The sequence below is a fragment of the Coenobita brevimanus genome, chromosome 39 (genome assembly GCF_032717465.1).
Source record: "Coenobita brevimanus isolate Jiangsu-jjx chromosome 39, ASM3271746v2, whole genome shotgun sequence".
Classification (NCBI taxonomy): Eukaryota; Metazoa; Arthropoda; class Malacostraca; order Decapoda; family Coenobitidae; genus Coenobita; species Coenobita brevimanus.
In genome coordinates, this window is record NC_136992.1 from 737,747 (window position 1) to 757,500 (window position 19,754).

General features: G+C 43.1%; 1 protein-coding gene across 1 annotated transcript in view; it reads right to left on the reverse strand.

Moving 5' to 3' along the window:
• Positions 1-3,123: 3,123 nt before the first annotated feature.
• Arf6 (ADP-ribosylation factor 6) overlaps positions 3,124-19,754 on the reverse strand; it is a 74,014-nt gene continuing 57,383 nt past the window's right edge. The window contains exons 2-4 of the mRNA XM_080270016.1: positions 6,509-6,705; positions 5,525-5,723; positions 3,124-3,266 (exon numbers count right to left, since the gene is read on the reverse strand). Of these exons, the coding sequence (XP_080126142.1) occupies positions 3,124-3,266; positions 5,525-5,723; positions 6,509-6,694 (528 nt within the window). The 5' untranslated portion in view covers positions 6,695-6,705. The remainder of the gene's footprint in view (positions 3,267-5,524; positions 5,724-6,508; positions 6,706-19,754) is intronic.

The following is a 19,754-nucleotide window of genomic DNA, read 5'->3' on the forward strand; positions in this document are numbered from 1 at the left end:
GAGGTAAATGACCAACCAACATCCCCTGATGGCATTACAGATAAAAAAAAAAAACCTCCTGTCACCTCTTGGGGATCAAACCTATGCAAAGCGACCATTATGGAATTCTGGTCTTTTTTTTTTTTTTTTGCAAATAATTCCGAAGTATATGAGAGAAAAATGACCTACTACAGTTACACTGCTGTCTACAAAGCTGATCTATAAGTTTCCTCAATGTACTATACCATATGTATTGAAAAAAATTGACATTTTGAAACATATTCCTTACTTACAATGAAGACTTTCTGTACCAGAGTGAATATCCTTACAAACCAAATAAAATCATCTGATACTAGCAACAGTAAAGTGTGAAAATTATCATCACAGTGAATTATCTCTTTCACTACAATGGTGCACAGCATTAACTGAGCTTATTCCTGCTACCCCCAGATGATTTTGTTCACCCTAGAGAGATGCCTCATAGTGAAAGGCTTAATGATGGCCATATCTACCCAATCCCTCCAGTCCAAAACATCCCTCCATAACAGAATAAACATCAATTACACCTCAATATATTTCCTTCACTTGTATTTTATCACTTTAATTCTTGGCCAATTTACATAAACACAGTACTTCAATCTGATGACGTATACACTGCATTTGTTTTTATTCTTCATACTGGCAGAACTTTATTCATTTTAGGACAAACTTTATGAGCAACAGGTTTTTGACACAGCCATCACTGACTGTTTTACTATAGGCACTAAATGTTCTTTCAAACTGTAATAAAATAATCCAGAGGTAGTATGAAGGAATCAATAAGACCTCACAAGACTGAATGAGTTGACTACTTCAGTCTGAGAATATACTCTAAATCTTATTCTTGCTACTGGCTGGGGATTTTATCCAACTTATACTTCTAGAGAAATGGGTAGTAACAGCCAATCTTTTCTTACCCAACATGGGAAGGATATCTAACAGAGTAAGGGTTGATGAGGGTTACAACAAATCCCAGCGGTTTGAATACTCTCTCCTCACGTGGATTAAATCATCTGATGGTAGCAAGAATAAATCAAAGTCCATCACTGTCGCAAAGACCTTAAAACTCCACTAGGCTGATGTCTTTCTTACTTTGTCTGTGCTTCCTCCATATGATTTAACTTTTGGAAAATATACTGAAGAAGGGAAATACTATGTTCATTAAACTCTTCTACTATAAAAAATCTTTCTAATTAAACAAAATCATCTGATGGTAGCAAGAACAAAAAATATGTCATGTGACTGAAGGAGGAGGGGAAAAAAAAAGTTGCATAAATCTAATCCTCAATACAATGCTCAATTCTCTGATTAATGACTTGGGAGGAAACGGCGTGATTTGATTTTGAATGACAGTGTGACTTTGTAATTCATATCAACAATGCTCCATAATAATTTACTACTGAAAAAAAAAAAAGATAAGAGAATATAAAGACTCTTTCTACTTACTGTGAGCTAAGAGATCATCTAACCATTTGGCAATCTTGTTAACAGGTAATATTGGAAAAAAACACAAAAATGAAAAATATACCTTAATCATCTTACTTTCTGCAGATTACACAATAAATTTCTATTCACATTTGGAGAGCCAGAGACGACACTCACCACGGCTACCAACGCTTTAGTCTGCATCCACTCTGTACACTTCCTTGTGTATGTATTTCTAAAACACATACACAGTGAACTCCCACACATTTGGCCATATTCTTGTCAGCTAAGAAGGCTTACAAGGCAGTTTTTCTTTATCTTTTCTCCATATTACACCTACTGTACATGTTCCATTCTGTGATACCTGAGGGTTACTTGGCCCTTTTCCTTGATTTATTTAAGATTACTTTATCAGTACTCCAATAAATTTTCTTGTGCGATGTTTGAGGTTTACTAGGTCATATTTCTTAATGATTTATTTTACATATTACACCTAGGTACTCTCTTGTGTGTTATATCATTTCTATATCAACAGAGTTCACAGTAATTATTGTACATGCAAAAGAATATAAAAGCGTCATATGCAAAACTCACTGGTGAATGAGATGTTAGTTGTTTTCCTTAATGATCTATTTTACAACTTAGTGGTACACCTATATACTGGTGTGATATTTATATAATTTCTATACAGACATTGTTCAATATAATTATAAGAGAATATTTATGTCATACAAATAATTGCTGTATGAAAGATACTAGGATATTAGATGTTTCCTTAACAGTTTTGCATACTGCAACTAAATATTCCTGCACTTTATTCATAACCCTTCTATATAAACACAGTCTGCAATAATTACAAACAAGAGAATACTCATATGTCATGTGTAGAAATTCACTGATAAGAATGAAATGCTAGGAAGCCTCCTTAGCCAACCAAAATACCCAGTACAGCCCACAGTCCATATGCAGTGATGTCCCACACATAGTCCTGCTTTCAGTAATCTATGTGCACACGTTTGTGGACCTTTACTTAAGTCACTGTCCAACATTTTACCAGCAGCACTAAATCCAGCATGTAAAGTCTCCATACATGCAAACTTTCCTGTCCCCATGACCGCCCTTTCCAATATGCATTTTTCAACAGTACAAAATGGATGGGAGGGTAATACAGGAAACAGCTTACGTTCTTTATTTCTGTAATGTTTTGGACTACACAAAGAAATCAAAAACATAACCCCTTTAATTCAATGATGTGTTTTTCAGTTTGTTCTTTGCTATCTTCAAGTAATTTTATTCAGTGTATGGTGGTGGCCTGAGTAAATCATAAAATACAACATACCAAAAGGATTCGGCTTTTTCTCACATTTCCCTCCCACCCATTTTATCTGCTTGTCACTAAGAGCCAGTCACATTTTTAACTGCATGTTATGAATCATTACATTTTCAACTGCATTTCAAGAATCTCACATTTTCAATAGCATACCATTAGTCACATTTTCAACTAAATATCATGAATCAGTCATTTTCAACTGCATATCATAAATCAGACACATTTCAACAGCATACTGTTTGCATAAACTCAGTGAGCACCACATCTGACAGCACAGTCCGTGGGGAGCAGCAGTGGTCTCTGACGCAGGAGGCTGGGGTGGGGTGGGAGGTGGGAAGGTCACTGGATCATCATGACTTATGATTGCTGGTAAGCCATGTCAGGCCTTCATACAGTCCATCACCCGTGGTGGCACAACATGGCTGCACATACCAGTTACGGTCACGGATTCGGGTTAGTCCCAGCTTCTCTTGAATTTCGTAAGGCTTCATTGCTGGAACAAACATTTTAATTAACATCTGACTGATATGTAAATGAAACTTGGACTCTACTAAAATGATGTAGTCATGAGTGAGATGCATGGAAATCAGTTGTCCAAGACGAGTGTGTGTGTGGAGTTACGTGGAGAAGCAGACTGGTAACTGACGTAGTTTGGGGGTGTTGTGGTGGTGATGTGGTTGAGCTGGAGAGTGTTAGACGTAAACTGACATGTGCAGGGCAAATGAAGAGTGTATGCATGTGAGGTGGAGTGAGAGAATGGGAGTGGGGAAACTGAGGATGAGGTGGAAGAGTGATGTGGAGACTTATGAGTGACACTGGTGTAGGATGGAGTGAGGGTTGCCTGATGGCAGAGGATAGGACAATGTGGAAAGAATTTGTTCATGGTCATCCCCACTAAGGGCTTCTGAGTAAAGCTAAGCAGAAAAACTGACATCAATAAACATACTGGACAGCAAACTATTCTAATACTGTATATATATACTGTATATCACTGTCCAGTATTTTTACATCAGATTGCTGGGCTAGCCAATGACAGAAAATCTAGTTTTCTGGATATGGGCACCACTAAACTAGATATCAGCTGCTCTGTCTTTGTACTGTACTTTCCTTTCTACCCTCCACTGACATCTATGTACAGTACCAGTTTGTACAGGAACAGCAAAAGTCACCAACACCTCTCTTCCCACACAAACATCCACCAAAACTGCTATACAGCAGACTCTCCATCTATGCAGATAATGCAGAGGGAAAAAACTAAAGGGTAAATGAAAATGCATAAATTGTGCCATAGAAATTATTGTTATTTGGCTGATGTGGATGGACGACATCCAAGAATCTCCCCAGAGTCCCTATCTACCCCCACCAAGCATAGGCATATACACATTGATCATCATTAGACTAAAGAAAAGGTGAATGAACAAGAATATAATGGTAACAAGTGGTCAGTGAGTGAAGTTTTAACTCACCTTAACAAATGATGAAATGATGGATATTTTGGGAGAGAGAGGGGTACACGAGGCTGAAGAGCCAGAGCAGGAGGACTAAGCAATGCCTCTAACCCTTTGAAGGCTGAGGCTGGGCCTCAAAACCTTCAAAATCATTCATTCCCTATTCATCTGAGTCATGTCTTTGTAAGTATTTTGAATGTCAATACGTAAAAATGGAATATTGGTCGGCAATTTTTCTGTGCAAATGGAATCAGAACCATATAAACAGAGATGGGGTTATGATATATATTTCTGTGTTTATCATGTTTAATGTTACCAGAGGATGCGTAGACAGACAGTCTACCGTACTTACTATGAACTATTCTGGCAAATTGTTGACAGCAAACTAAATGGATCAGATAAAGGCAAGCACCTTTACTAAAACTAGATCCTTGTTTTAACAAAATAATTACTGTAGAGTCTTGAGGTATATAAATATAGATACTGAATATAAATACAAAAGCAGGAACATCAAGGAACTCCAATTTAACAAACATCATAGCTATGCAGTTAGATTTGGAGTAATATTCAGTTTGGTAAGGATTAATTTTGTTCCTACTTTAGACCCAAGCACATATGAATGTGAATCCAGTGAACTGCAGTCCATCACTCTCCTTTTGGAGGAGAGGAAGAGAGTTGAACGATGTTTGTATAACCAGGCAGTTTTGGTTGTACTTGTACCACAGTGTGAAGGTATCCCTCTTCAGTACCCTGTCAGGGACTGATTACACAAACACATGTACACCTACTTTTTCTGAGCAGTTGACAATTCAATAAACACAAACTTGTCAGATAAAAATCTTGCTGGAACCTGATCAAAGAACTCTTGTAATCATATTCTACACATTTAAATTTATAATCCATGCTGTACTAACACTAAAAGTCCTGCCAATAAATCAATGTACAGTACTACTCTTTATATCTGGTACAGTATACAGTACTTGCTGCTTACTGAAGGTGAGACATCTTCCAATAATTTAAGACATGACAACTATGTGATCAGAAACACTCATGTATAGTTGCACAGTTGGTTAAAGAAAGAAATTAGTCATAATATGAATATAAAAACACTAGCAAACCCACAGGTAAAATCACAATGAGATAAAATAAAACAATGATCCAAAAGGACTATGAAGCATAACACTAACTTGGCATAACTTACTACTGTGTTAGTTAATACTCAGGTAAAATCACAGATGCAGATATTACTCTGATACATAATACCGAACTTCTGAATGATTCCCAACAAAGTTTATCTGCCTACCATCTGGAAGGTCTTGTTTATTAGCAAAGACAAGGATGATGGCATCTCTCATCTCTCGGTCATTGATGATTCGATGGAGTTCCTGCCGCGCCTCATCCACACGGTCCCGGTCTGCACAGTCCACCACGAAGATGAGTCCCTGCGTACCCATGTAGTAGTGCCGCCACAGTGGACGGATTTTGTCTTGCCCTCCAACATCCTGCAAGAAAAACAACAGGCAATATGTTACTGATGCCTTTATTATCTGCATCAAATCATCCTCTTCCTATTCCTGTTGTTCCTGCTCCAGCTCCTGCTCCTCCATATCATTATCAATATCATCATCTCCTCTTTCTCCTGCTCATGTCCCTCCTCCTTATCATCATTACTCCTCCTCTCTTTCTCCTCCTTCATTCACCACTTATCCACAACAGTACAAGACATTAGATAAAACAATTATGCACTGTTTAATCTGTTTCCGAAAACTCCTTATCTATCATAGCAAATACCATGAGATAAATATAACTGTGGGAACAAAACAGGTGATAATATAAATCATAATTCTGTACAAACACAACCTCTATAAACTGTGTGACAAAGTATGATCTGTGTTGAAAGTTCACAAGCAAGAATTTCCAGTGGGTCATCTTTGTGGATGAATATGACCAAGTATGATCTAAAAAAATAAATGTCAAGGAAAACAGGTAGAGACAAAACTCTTTGTAATCTAACTTGGCCAATACCTGTCAATCTCTCTATCGTGAAATATGAGTTGTAACAATACATTAGCATTAGAAAACGATACTGTGGAAAGGATGTACACTGCAGCTAACATACTGTCATTCAATGCTTTCTTTACACCCATGCTTTCATTCCTATTATTTCCTGATGGTGGGAGGATGGGACAACATGAAGGCAATATATTCATGGCCATTCCCTCCAGGATTAAGGTGTTTGGTTACAGAGAGACTGAATGTTAGTCAGAAGGCCTCTGTCTCTACTCACCCAAACATTAAATTTGACATTCTTATAGGCAACGGTTTCAACATTGAATCCAACGGTGGGGATGGTGGTGACGGAATGGCCCAACTTGAGCTTGTACAGGATAGTGGTCTTGCCTGCTGCATCCAGACCCAGCATCAGTATCCGAATCTCCTTGTTTCCGAAGATCTTGCTCAGTAGCTTCCCCATCCTGCCTGCCCCTGCAACAAAGATTGCAAAATCAGTGATGTACGAAGAACACAAAAATACTAGAGCATGTTTTTCTAACCTGACAAAAAATCTCTAACTCCTTTCAGCACTGATGATGATTAAGTGTAATGAAACTGGAAAGTTGATCTGACCTGTAACCAAAGACTCATTCCCATCTCATTTATAAGGTTCACCAAATTTCATGCAACCATGACTTCATATTCATGTTATGGAAGTAGCCTAGTCTCTATCTATCTATCTATAGCCTGACGCCCTAATCCCACAAAGGATATCTGCAGACAAAATGTCTCCAAGTTGCTCTGTCACCCACCATTTGACTACCCTCCCCCCAACTCACTCCCTCCCTCCCTCATATACCTCTCAACTCCATCCCTCCACCTCATCCTCAGTCTACCCCTCCCTCTCCCTCTCTCCACCTCACCTACATACACCCTCTTAGTCAGTCTTTCATTCTCCGTTCTCTCCACATGTCCAAACCACATCAGTGTATTTCTCCTAATCTTCGCAACCCAGTAAAAAAAAGAAAAAAAAAAGAAAGAAAAAAAAAAAAAAGAGGAGGGGGACAATACATGGCTACATAAAACTGCAGACAATAATGTCAATCCATTTTTTAATCCAGCAAAGATGAAATTCTCGCACAATGTTCTGGAAAGTATGGTGGTCTCTAAGACTGCATCAGTCCAGTAGATTTAAAAAATAATTATTTAATGTCTTTTTCTCCAGGGTACTGAGATGTGATAATACTCAACAGTGAACCTGTTTGAGCTAAATTTCTTTTCATTCTGGTGACCCTGATCTACGACCCATGACCTTCACACTGGAATCTGGCATAATTTAGTCAACAGCTCCGCCCCATCCCCTGCTCAAAAAAAACTGTTTCTACATCAAGGGTTTCAGGTCAGATACCAATAACACACAAACAGATATACATCTGCAATCCAAAAACCTTAAGTACCTGCTATGTGGGTTGCAAAAACTATAATTGCAGCTATAGTGTGGTTTACAAGAAGATTTTTTTCCCCGTATGTGCTCCCTACGTGTCAACAAGTGGGTTGGTGGAGGGTTAGTGCCCCTCCCTGTAAAACAAATAACTCTAAGTCAATGGCCACCCCTTACCGGATTATGGCGTCTGGCAATTGATTGATTGATTGATTGTTTCCTCCACATGCCAAGTTTTACCATGGCCGGTCGTAATCCTCCTAAGCCTACAACTTCTTTGGGGAAGGGGAAGAAAAAGAAGCCAACCTTAACTTACACCCAGAAGTTAGACATAACAAGGAGGAACCCTTCCCCCCCTTCCCCGTCCATTCAAGCAATGTAGTCAGTCACAGTCAGGAATGAATTTTACAACACTGTTCATTTCTATTCAGTGCTTTACTAATTTCTTTTCCAGGTTGTCAGAGTTCGCTGGTGACCATTTTGATGTCAGTTTGGGGGTAAGGGGGGCAACTTGTCCAGACTGACAGGCTCATAAGCAATATTTCCCATAAGATTAGTTATTTCTAAATCACGAAATTCTCAAATCACAGACTGTGCCCAGTCTCACAAGACCGCGATTTAGGTGATTCCACAGAGAGAGAGAGAGAGAGAGAGAGAGAGAGTCCTGCTTAAAGAGGACCATACACTCTCCTTTCTTTTTCTTCCTACAACATCCAAACAATTTTATTGAACTTAACGCCCACATGCTGATGGCACACACACACACACACACACACACACACACACACACACACACACACACACACACACACACACACACATATACACACACCATCGTGCTGCCATATGCTGCCTTCCAACTCCGTCACCACCTCTCACTCCCCCACTAAATATAACTCACACTGACCGGCACAGTTAACATCAGCAGTCCCTTTACACTGTCTCATACGGTCAAGACTCCCCTTATATTATCCTGGTCAACATTTTCCAACATTTTCCTTAGTCTTGAAACAAAGCCAAAACGTAATGCTATCTTGCTATTTACTCGTAACTTTTAAAACTGACCTCTCTCTCCATCTAAGGCCGTAGCATTATCTTACTCTACCAATGTGCTAAGTGAAGTAAGCCCCAAAAGGATGAAAACTGGGGTAAGTAAAGGTGAGGCATTATACTAAACGGTAATACTTGAGGCGTTGGATTGGCTTCATTAGTTCCTTTACACCTTCTCCACACCTGGCCTAAGATTACTTGCATATAGGGGTCTGTGTTACATTTAAGTGCAGTTAAACACTACGCCATGCAACAGCACCCTCACTATACACTGTGTGTGTGTGTGTGTGTGTGTGTGTGTGTGTGTGTGTGTGTGTGTGTGTGTGTGTGTGTGTGTGTGTGTGTGTGTGTGTGTGTGTGTGTGTGTGTGTGTGTGTGTGTGTGTGTGTGTGAGAGAGAGAGAGAGAGAGAACAGTTATGGCAGGTGACCCCTCAGGTAATGTAAACACAAGAGAAGGAAAGAGAAAAGAGGAGACGAGAGAGGAGTGGGTGAGAGGAAGAGAGATGCAGGAGGAACAGAAAGGGAAAGGAGGAAGGAGGAAGAGAAAGAGGAAGGAGGAGAAAGAGGAAGGAGGAGGAAGAGAAACAGGAAGGAGGAGGAGAAAGAGGAAGAGAGGCGGTGGGGGGATATGGAAGTGTTGGTCAGGTGAGGAGAGAGGTGTGGGGTGCGACAGGTGTGTTTGGGTACTGTCACTTGTTTACCTGGTCATTTCCTCACTCATCACTCCTGCAGCCGCCCACCACCTGCCACACCTCCACCTCACGACATTTATCTACATCACACCACCATCTCCAACATTTATATATAAACATTCACAAGTACGTCTACCCTCTCCACACACACACACACACACACACACACACACACACACACACACACACACACACACACACACACACAGAAACCCACGCACCCCCCCAAAAAAAAAAGCACATATACAAAAGTCATATGCGCACGCTGTCTGTCTGTCTGCCTCACACACACACACACACACACACACACACACACACACACACACACACACACACACACACACACACACACACACGACATAATACAGGACACCACTTCCTACTTCCCTAGGTAACTCGGCTTCTGAATAACCCTGCAGCTAAACACAGTGCAGCATATAGTTTCCCAATCATCTTTCACTACGAACTTTTCAAGACTGCTTTTCTATGCTCAATGGTGGTCCTTCTACCTTTTTCCTGCTGGTTTCGGGTAGAGAGATTAATGAGTAACGGGGGAAGCTTCTTTTCTTGACTCTCTTTATCTTTTACTCAGAGATAAGATGCCACAGTTATAGACTTAGCAAAAAAACAGCCTGAAAAGGATCAAGAGATGTGTTGCTGTTTGCTTTCCTTTGTGTGTGTGTGTGTGTGTGTGTGTGTGTGTGTGTGTGTGTGTGTGTGTGTGTGTGTGTGTGTGTGTTTTAATGCCTTCTTCAGTGTGCTTAGTGGCCCTTTCAACTTCCCTCCCCTCCCCTCCCACACCCTATTCCAGCCATCTCCATCCTACCCTGTCACCCCTTCCAACCTCTTCCCCCCCCTCCCTCCTTCCAAGCAACCAGGAAGACGCAACCAGGCAGAAGCAACCAGGAAGACGCAACCAGGCAGAAGCAACCAGGAAGACACAAGCAGGATGACGGGGAATTACAGAAACCACACACTAGTCATCTGCTTGAGTACCCCCTTTGTTAAGATCTGGCAGAAAACGGTGCATGGGGTGATTCTCCAACATCTGGGACTCTCTCTCTCTCTCTCTCTCTCTCTCTTATCCTTTGTCTAATTCTCGGTCTCCTTCTGCTTCTGTCCTGCCTATCAATATATTTCAGTCATCTTCATTCACTATTTAGTCTCCCCCCATTGTCTGTCTGCCTGCCTGCCTCTGTCTGTCTGTCTGTCTGTCTCTCTCTCTCTCTCTCTCTCCGCTTCAGCACACCTGCTAATTAATCAACACCTTTGCTCGAACACCTGGCTACAGATACGCCTTTCTTCCTTTGATAATGACTGTCTTTCTTGATAGCTAGTTGTGTGTGTGTGTGTGTGTGTGTGTGTGTGTGTGTGTGTGTGTGTGTGTGTGTGTGTGTGTGTGTGTGTGTGTGAGAGAGAGAGAGAGAGAGAGAGAGAGAGAGAGAGAGAGAGAGAGAGAGAGAGAGAGAAATAATACCAATAATAACTGTGTGTGTGTGTGTGTGTGTGTGTGTGTGTGTGTGTGTGTGTGTGTGTGTGTGTGTGTGTGTGTGTGTGTGTGTGTGTGTGTGTGTGTGTGTGTGTGTGTGTGTGTGTGTTGGCTCTTAATAAGCACTTTAATTCAGCCATTAAAGACATGAGCCAGTTAGCAAGGCCAAAGACAGATGGTGGCAGTTGTGGTAGTGATGTGGTACTTGTGGTAATGATGCTAATTGAGGCGGCGATAGTAGTAGTTATGGTAGCTATAGTAGTATTCCTGGTAGCTATGTTTAGTCCTTTCACCTTAACTTGGCCCAGATTTTCGTCCTTTTGCAGCTTGTTACACGCAGGTCAGTTGAAGTAAAGGACAATATTGCAGCTCTACACTCTTTCCATAGCACCTACTGACTACCATCATATTTTAGTGTTAATATACTATCATTATATTTCAAAAGATAATATATTGCTAAACCACAGCATTCAAGATGGAGAGAGCGCAATTTTAGGCCAAGTTAAGATGGAAAGGATATAGGGACCTTGCTTCAGATAAGGGCAATTTTAGACTCACTGCGAAAAATGGTGTAACTGCATACTTACAGGCGAGAGCGATTTTAGCCTATGTTAAAATGGGAAGGGAACAGATGCATATATTTGGGTGAGCGCAAAATTAGGCCAAGTTAGTATGAAAAGAATCTAGGGCTTTTACGTGAAGGCAATTTTAGGCCAGGTAAGAGTGAAAAGGGTATAAGAACACTTTTTAGGTACACAGGTTACTGCTCATGTCTGTGTGTTTGAAGTTCCACATTCTTATCACCTGACATTAACTGATTTATTTCTTATCTGTTAGCTTGTACAAATCCCCTTCCTTTATCAATTGTACAGCCCCTAAATGGGTGTATTTGTGATAAGACCTGGATCTGGGGGTGTTTTGTAATACTGTGTAATTCTGTCTTTAAAACTGAAACGCTTAGTGAAAGTGAATTAAAGATAGGAGTCTCCATTGTTTTCATTATACGTGAGAGAGAGAGAGAGAGACAGACAGAGTGTGTGTGTGTGTGTGTGTGTGTGTGTGTCGGAGGGGACCATATCTGCCTTCCAATTTCTTCATCATAACACAGTAACCCTCTCATGCTACGGGCAACTCTAGTATTCTATTCCAGTTACCGTCAGACTCATATTTAGCTCAAGGTGGGTCACAGGAGGTTGAATATTAAAGAAAAATGGATTTGAAATCACGTAAATAAATCCTGCTCATACGTCAATACTGCCCCACCCCTGTAATTCTCTCTCTCTCTCTCTCTCTCTCTCTCTCTCTCTCTCTCTCTCTCTCTCTCTCTCTCTCTCTCTCTCTCTCTCTCTCTCCCTAGCTTCACCTTTGACCCTCCTCCAGCCACTGATAACGGCCCATCCCCCTTATCAGGCCTCCCTTAAGTCTAACAGCAGAGTGACAACATTGATACAGATTCTGAAGTATGGTCTTCAATTACACACACACACACACACACACACACACACACACACACACACACACAAACCCCAGCCCCCCCCATACATCCCAAACACACCCCCAAACCCTTACACCCCCTTCCCCCCCACCCCCGACACACACAAACCATCCCTCACTCTCACACCATCTCACTCTCACTCATCTCACTCACACCACGCTGTTTCTCTTGCTCCGTGAACTCCATCCTAGTTCATCCTGCAAGTCGGTTAAGGCACATCCGTCATTGCAATCCCCTGTGAGCCATAAATAACCGGGGAGAATTTACACACACACACACACACACACACACACACACACACACACACACACACACACACACACATTCCAAAACTCTCATATAGGCAATCGCATACATTTCCAGCCATTTTTTTTTCTCTCTCTCTCATGGTCCCTCCTCTTCCATCAACCACATTCTCCATTTTCATTCTTTCTCTCAATTACATTCCTTCCCAATTACTCCCCAACTCTGTCATCAACATTCCCCATTTTTTGGTTAATTCTCCGTTGTCAGTATATTTAACCCCTAGCCTCCTCCCCCAACTCCCTCACTCCCCACCTCCCCAAGCACAACTCCCTCACTCCCCACCTCCCCACGCACAACTCCCTCGCTCCCCACCTCCCCACGCACAACTCCCTCGCTCCCCACCACCTCCATCTTCAGCACTTTCTTTAATTCCCCTCATCTCCCCAGACATCCTTCTCTTCCCTTACTTAAGACCATCTACCATATCCTCCCTTCCTCCACTCCTCACCAACAATCTCCTCCTCCCTTTGTTTCTCCCCCCATCAACCTCTCCCCATTCCTAACTCCCATCTCCCTCACTATCTACCTCTCCCTTCCCTCCCCTACTCTCCATCTTCAACCTCCCCATCCCTCACAGTCCCTTCCTCCCCCATCCCTCACTCCCCACCACTCCACCACCACTTTCCCTTCCGCCTTTACCCCTCACTCCGCACCACCTTCACCATAGCCTCTCTCCACCACCTCCACCCTCTCCCCATCCCCTCCCCAAGGCATGACCTGTGCCCTGTGGTTGGGGTGAGGGTGAGGCAAGAGTTCTAAGGGTGGGGAAATATGAGAGTGTAAGTAGACCACCCACCACCCACACCGACACACACCACACATTCCTCCACCACAATTACACACTTCCTCTAACACTCCACACTTCCCCACCACCATACCCCACTTCCCACAGCATACCGCCAACACTCCACACTTCCCCACCACCATACCCCACTTCCCACAGCATACCTCCAACACTCCACACTTCCCCACCACCACACTCCACTTCCCACAGCATACCTCCAACACTCCACACTTCCCCACCACGACAATTCATTGCATCACCTCCCATACTCCCAACACTTCCCATTTCCCCCTCATCATACTTCACTTCCCACAATTCCCTCCCTGAACTCTTCCCACTTCCTAACCACCATAGCCCACTTCATCCATCTCGAATACCACTATCACTTCCCTATACCACTACCCACACTACTAACATTTCCCACTTTACCATCAACACCGTCATTCTCCACGCATTCCCCCGGCACTTCTCACTCCTCCAGCAGCATACTCCACTTCCCACAACCTCCACACTTCACCAGACAGACAGGCTTTGACTTTTCGCCAAATTCTCGCGAACATCAAAACAAGAATAAAAGCAAGAATAAAGAGACGAGGAAAAAGGAACAGTCAAGAAAGAGGAAAAGGATATATGAATGAAAAATAGGATATACACACAAGGAGTATCAGGAAAGCAGTAGGAAAAACTAGGAAAAAACTAGAAAGATACAAAAATAGGAGTGGAAATACAGTCTCACCCATGCATAAGGAAAAGGGAATTGGTAAAGGATATAAGCAGAATTTTCCGTATTCTGTTCCCGTGTCCAGCGGTGACAAGCACTCACATCCGCTACACACACACACATGCACACAGACACGTACACACACATACACAGACACAGACATATATACGGGCACACATACATATCTTCCCTCACCCTCCGGCCATTTGTGTGTGTGTGTGTGTGTGTGTGTGTGTGTGTGTGTGTGTGTGTGTGTGTGTGTGTATTACCACGACTATGGGTGAGTGTGCACATTGCCCCATATCCTTCCAGATGGCTGCTACGTGAGGTGGAAAACACACACACACACACACACACACACACACACACACACACACACACACAAGCTCACCGTCAAGCACTAAAACAAGCATATACGTCAACACACCCACACAAACATACATACTGGCAGTTTACACTCATAAAACCACCAAACATTTTGTGTGTGTGTGTGTGTGTGTGTGTGTGTGTGTGTGTGTGTGTGTGTGTGTGTGTGTGTGTGTGTGTGTGTGTGTGTGTAAACATGCTGAAAAACAAACACGACGGAAATGAATGTAAAAAGAAAGAACGAAATGAAAAGGTGGAAACGATAAGGAAGGACACACACACACACACACACACACACACACACACACACACACACACACACACACACACACAAGGGGACCAGGAACACAGGGTAGTCCTTAAATAGCTCTGCACTAGAAATTCACTTATTAGTATCTTTTGTGTTCCGAGGACGGCCGTGTCTGCTGGTGTGGGCGTGGGTGTGGCAGTGTTGGGGAATGAATAAATGATGCTGGGTGGATATTCATTCCCCGAAACACACAAGAAATCAGCGGCCGAAGATGAAAGAAAAGGAGCGATATATATTGATTACCCAGAACTGTTAAATACTATCTATCTATCTACTGCCAGACGCCCTAATCCCGTGAGGGGTGGCCACAAACAAATCGCCTCCATGTCACTCTGTCCCCCGCCATTTCACTGCCCTGCTCCCAGCTCATACCCCCCTCTCTCCTATACCTCTCCACTCCATCCCTGCATCTCATCCTTGGCCTCCACTTACTTAAATACACAATTACAAAAAACGCCTCACAGAAAAATAGGGGAAATAAAAAAATAAAAAAAAACAGATAAGAAAATCAAAACACACAGAAGAAAAATATATAAAAAAAGAGATCAAATAATGGGAAAAATTAAATTCGAAAAAATGACGAGGTAAAAAAAAAAAAAGATACCGGCACAGAAAAAAACTGAAACCTTGAGAACTGAAAAACTAAAAAAAAATAAAAGGGGAGAAATGGTTTTAAAAGATGTATTCCCCGTTTTCTCCACCTCGGGTCCCGTTACGTAACTCTCTCTCTCTCTCTCTCTCTCTCACACACACACACACACACACACACACACACACACACACGAGAGAGAGAGAGGCAAGAGACAGCTGAGGGGGAACAGAATGGAAAAGGGAAGGACATATGAAAGGAAAGACAGGAGAGAGGAATGAAAGCAGAAAAACTATGCTGAGAATTACATGACACCTGCCCACCTCCTATACGTTTCCGGGACTCATATTGACTACCTACCTACCTACCTACCTACTTACCTACCTACCTACCTACCTACCTACCTACCTTCCTGCCTGTCTGTCTGTCTAACTCACTTTATGTTTCTGTTTCTGTCACCTGTCTTCCTCTGTTGTTTCTCTTACCTCTGTCTGCTTGCGTCACCTTTTTTCACTGCCATATTTCCTGTTCCTTCCTTCCTTCCTTCCTTTCTTTCTGTTTACTAAATACTTTAATCTCTTTTGATCTGCCTTTCCTCTTTTCCTCTTTACTCTCTAAGGTAACTCAATTATGAACTTTATTACCTACCACCTACCTTTCTTCCTGTCTACCTGCCTAACCCTCTCAATCCACCTAATTTCTACCTGCCTGCCTTACTATTATACCTCTCTCTCTCTCTCTAACGTCTGCCTCTTCCTGCCTTTTGCATACATCTTCCTTCCTGCCTGTCTCACTTCCTCTTCCTCTTGACTAACCCTCACTTTACGAGTATTTATGATTTTTTTTTTTTCTTTTTTTTCTTCAATCATTTCGTTGCTTCATCCTTGCCGACCACGCTACTTCTCCTGCCTACCTTTCTTCCCCTGCCTCACCCTCCTTTCTTTCCCTGCCTTCCTCTCCCTGATTTCTCCTCCCTGCCTCACCCTCTCTTCCCCTCCCTGCCTCTCCCTACCCAACTATCATTCGTTCCCTATCTCACCCTCCCTTCCTCTCCCTGGCTCAATTTCCCTTCCCTTCCTCCCTCTGCCTCACCCTCCCTTCCTTTCACTTCCTTCTTCCTGCCTCATCCTCCCTTCTCCCTGCCTCATCCATCCTTCCTCTCCCTCCTTCATACTCCCTTCTCCTTGCCTCACCCTCCCTTTCCCTTCCTCACTCTCCCTACCTCATCCTGCCTCACCCTCTGCCTAAGCTACTCCTGCCAACCTGTCATTTCCTTGAGTTCAATTTCCTTCCTCATCCTGCCTCTCTCTCTCTCTCTCTCTCTCTCTCTCTTTCTCTCCCCTCCAAGCTTCTCCATATTTCCTCTAGCTTTCTCTTCTGTTCCTCCTCTCTCCTTCCTTCCCCCACATCCACCTCTCTCTCTCTCTCTCTCTCTCTCTCTCTCTCTCTCTCTTTCTCTCCCCTCCAAGCTTCTCCATATTTCCTCTAGCTTTCTCTTCTGTTCCTCCTCTCTCCTTCCTTTCCCCACATCCACCTCTCTCTCTCTCTCTCTCTCTCTCTCTGATTTTCCATTCCTCCTCCTCCTCCTCCTCCTCCTCCTCCTCCTCCACTTTCTCTCCACCTTCCCTCCACCTTTCACCCTTTAATCCTCTCACCTTGGCTTTCCAGTTTCTTTCTCTCTCCACTTTCTCATCCACTCTCTCTCTCTCTCTCTCTCTCTCTCTCTCTCTCTCACTGACATTAGGAGGTGGTGGGGGAAATACTGGTCTCTAGAGGCTGAGAGAGAGAGAGAGAGAGAGAGAGAGAGAGAGAGAGAGAGAGAGAGGTAGGTAAAAGTTCTTCCTTGTTCAGTGCTGGTCATGTCTTTCCAGTCGCCATTTTCCCCCTTGATTCCTCTCTCTCTCTCTCTCTCTCTCTCTCTTCCCCTCCACTTCTCTTCTATTATTCACCCCTGGTTCTCCGTATTTCTCTCTCTCTCTCTCTCTCTCATTTTTAGACTCTTCCCTGTCCCCCACTCTCTCTCTCTCTCTCTCTTTCTCTCTCTCTCTCTCACCTCCATTATTCACCTCTGCCTCTCCATTTAGCTTCCCTCTGCCTCTCCTCTCACACCAACTTTATCCTGCCTCCTCCCTCTCTCAATTTCACACATCGTTCCAAGTCCTCTCTTTTTCCTCTCTCTCTCTCTCTCTCTCTCTCTCTCTACTATACCTTTCCTTCTTCTCTGCCTCCCTCTCCTATCTCTTCTCCTTCTCTACCTCTCATTTTTCTTCTCTCCTTCCCTCCATCCTCTCCTCTCCTCTGTTTCCCTCATCTACTATTTCTACTTTCTCTAACTTTATTTTCTCTCTTCCTCACTTTCTGCAACGGGTTATTTCCAGTCTCTAGTTCCGTCTCCTGCCTCTCTCTCTCTCTCTCTCTCTCTCTCTCTCTCTCTCTCTCTCTCCTCTCTCTCTCTCTCTCTCCCTTCTCTTTTCTCTTCTCCTTTCTCTTCTCCCTCCTTCTCTTTTCTATGCCTCTCTCTTCTTTCTCCTCTCTGTCCCCCCCTCTTTTCTACTACAAACTACGCTTACCTTTACTTCTACCCTTTCCATCTCTCTCTCTGTCTCTCTCTCTCACCTCCCCTTCTTCCACACCTGTTTCGCATCGAAAGTCTCTTCTACTCTATGTTGCAATCTTTCTGTGTCAATTCTCCTACTTCTATTCTTTAATATTGCCTTCTCTCTCTCTCTCTCTCTCTCTCTCTCTCTCTCTCTCAAAACTTTCCCTCCGCCGCCCCTCAAGTACTTTCGGGACAAACTTTCTTTTAAGACCAGGTTTTTCTTCCTTTCTTACACCTCAACTTTCTTCTAAATTTCCAGAGAGAGAGAGAGAGAGAGAGAGAGAGAGAGACACTAAAATAATACGAGGTGATACAAGGAGGAGGAGGAGGAGGAGGAAACGAGAAAGTTAGAGGAGGAAGAGGAAGCTGGAAGAGGTTAGATGATACGATTCGAGGAGGAGGAGGAGGAGGAGGAGGAGGAATGACAGAAGAGGAAAGAGAAAGGAGGAGGAAAGAGAAAGGAGGAGGAAAGAGAAAGGAGGAGGAAAGAGAAAGGAGGAGGAGGAGGAGGAGGAGGAGGAGGAGGAGGAGGAAAGAGAAAGGAAGAGAAGGGAGGAAAACAGAGGAAGATGAAGAGGATACGCCAAGAGGTAAAGAAATGGACAGAAACTAAGAGGAAAAGAAGAGGAAGTGGGAGGAAGAGGAGAAAAGAAGTGGTAAAGCAGAGGAGAGGAAAGAAATGAGGAAGAGGAAGAGGAAACATCAGGAGGTAAAGAAGAGGAAAGAAGAGGAAGCCAAGGAAACACCGATATAAGGCAGGGAAGAAATCAAGAGGCAAAAAGAGGACGTGAGAGGAAGAGGAAAACATCAGGAGGTAAGGAAGAGGTGCAGCATCCCATGAGAGTGGAAGGGAAAGTAGAACAATGCTGTTGGTGGGAAATACACAGCATCCCCCACACCCATCATCATCATCATCATCATCATCATCATCACAATTTACCTTCTCCCCCCCTTTCTCTCTCTCTCTCACCCCATACCCGCCTCATAATCATCAAACTCTCTTTTTCTTCTACCGTTTTTATATATCGTCATCACTATCTGCAGAATTATTACCCTCCTCCTCCTCCTCCTCTCTCACTCTCCCTCCCTCTCTCTCTCTCTCTCTCCCTTAAGTACCCCACAACACCCATCTTCCTGTTGCTCTCTCGTCACAGCCTATCATTATTCCTATCACTACTTCCTCCTACTGTTTCCAGCACTTAAGGTACTTACCCTACACTACACACCGTATTTCCCTTGACTATAGTGATTTCCTAGTTCCTCTTCCTTAACTATATATTTCTCCAGGCGGGGGACATACCGACATGGAGGCGATTTGTTTGTGGCCACCCCTTACGCGATTAAGGCGTCTGGCAATAGATAGATAGATAGTTACATTTATATTTGTAGTATGAGGGACCATTTGCCATCAACTAACTCAATCTAATGCTTCATCTCAGGTAACTCTACACTGAGTGACATGCCAAATGGTTTCCTGGAACTCGGCAATACACTGTACTTACGTTGGTACCCATACAACAAACGACGCCTGGTGGTTTAGTGGACTGCGGCTCCCTAGAGGACTTGCATCTACGGGTTAGGTATGGTTTATTGCTCACGTAACACCACGTGGGGGCGAGTTAGTCTGGCCACCCTCACCTTAAATACCGGGACAAAATAGCAGAGACAAGAGCTTCTACGATGAATGGATGGTTACAC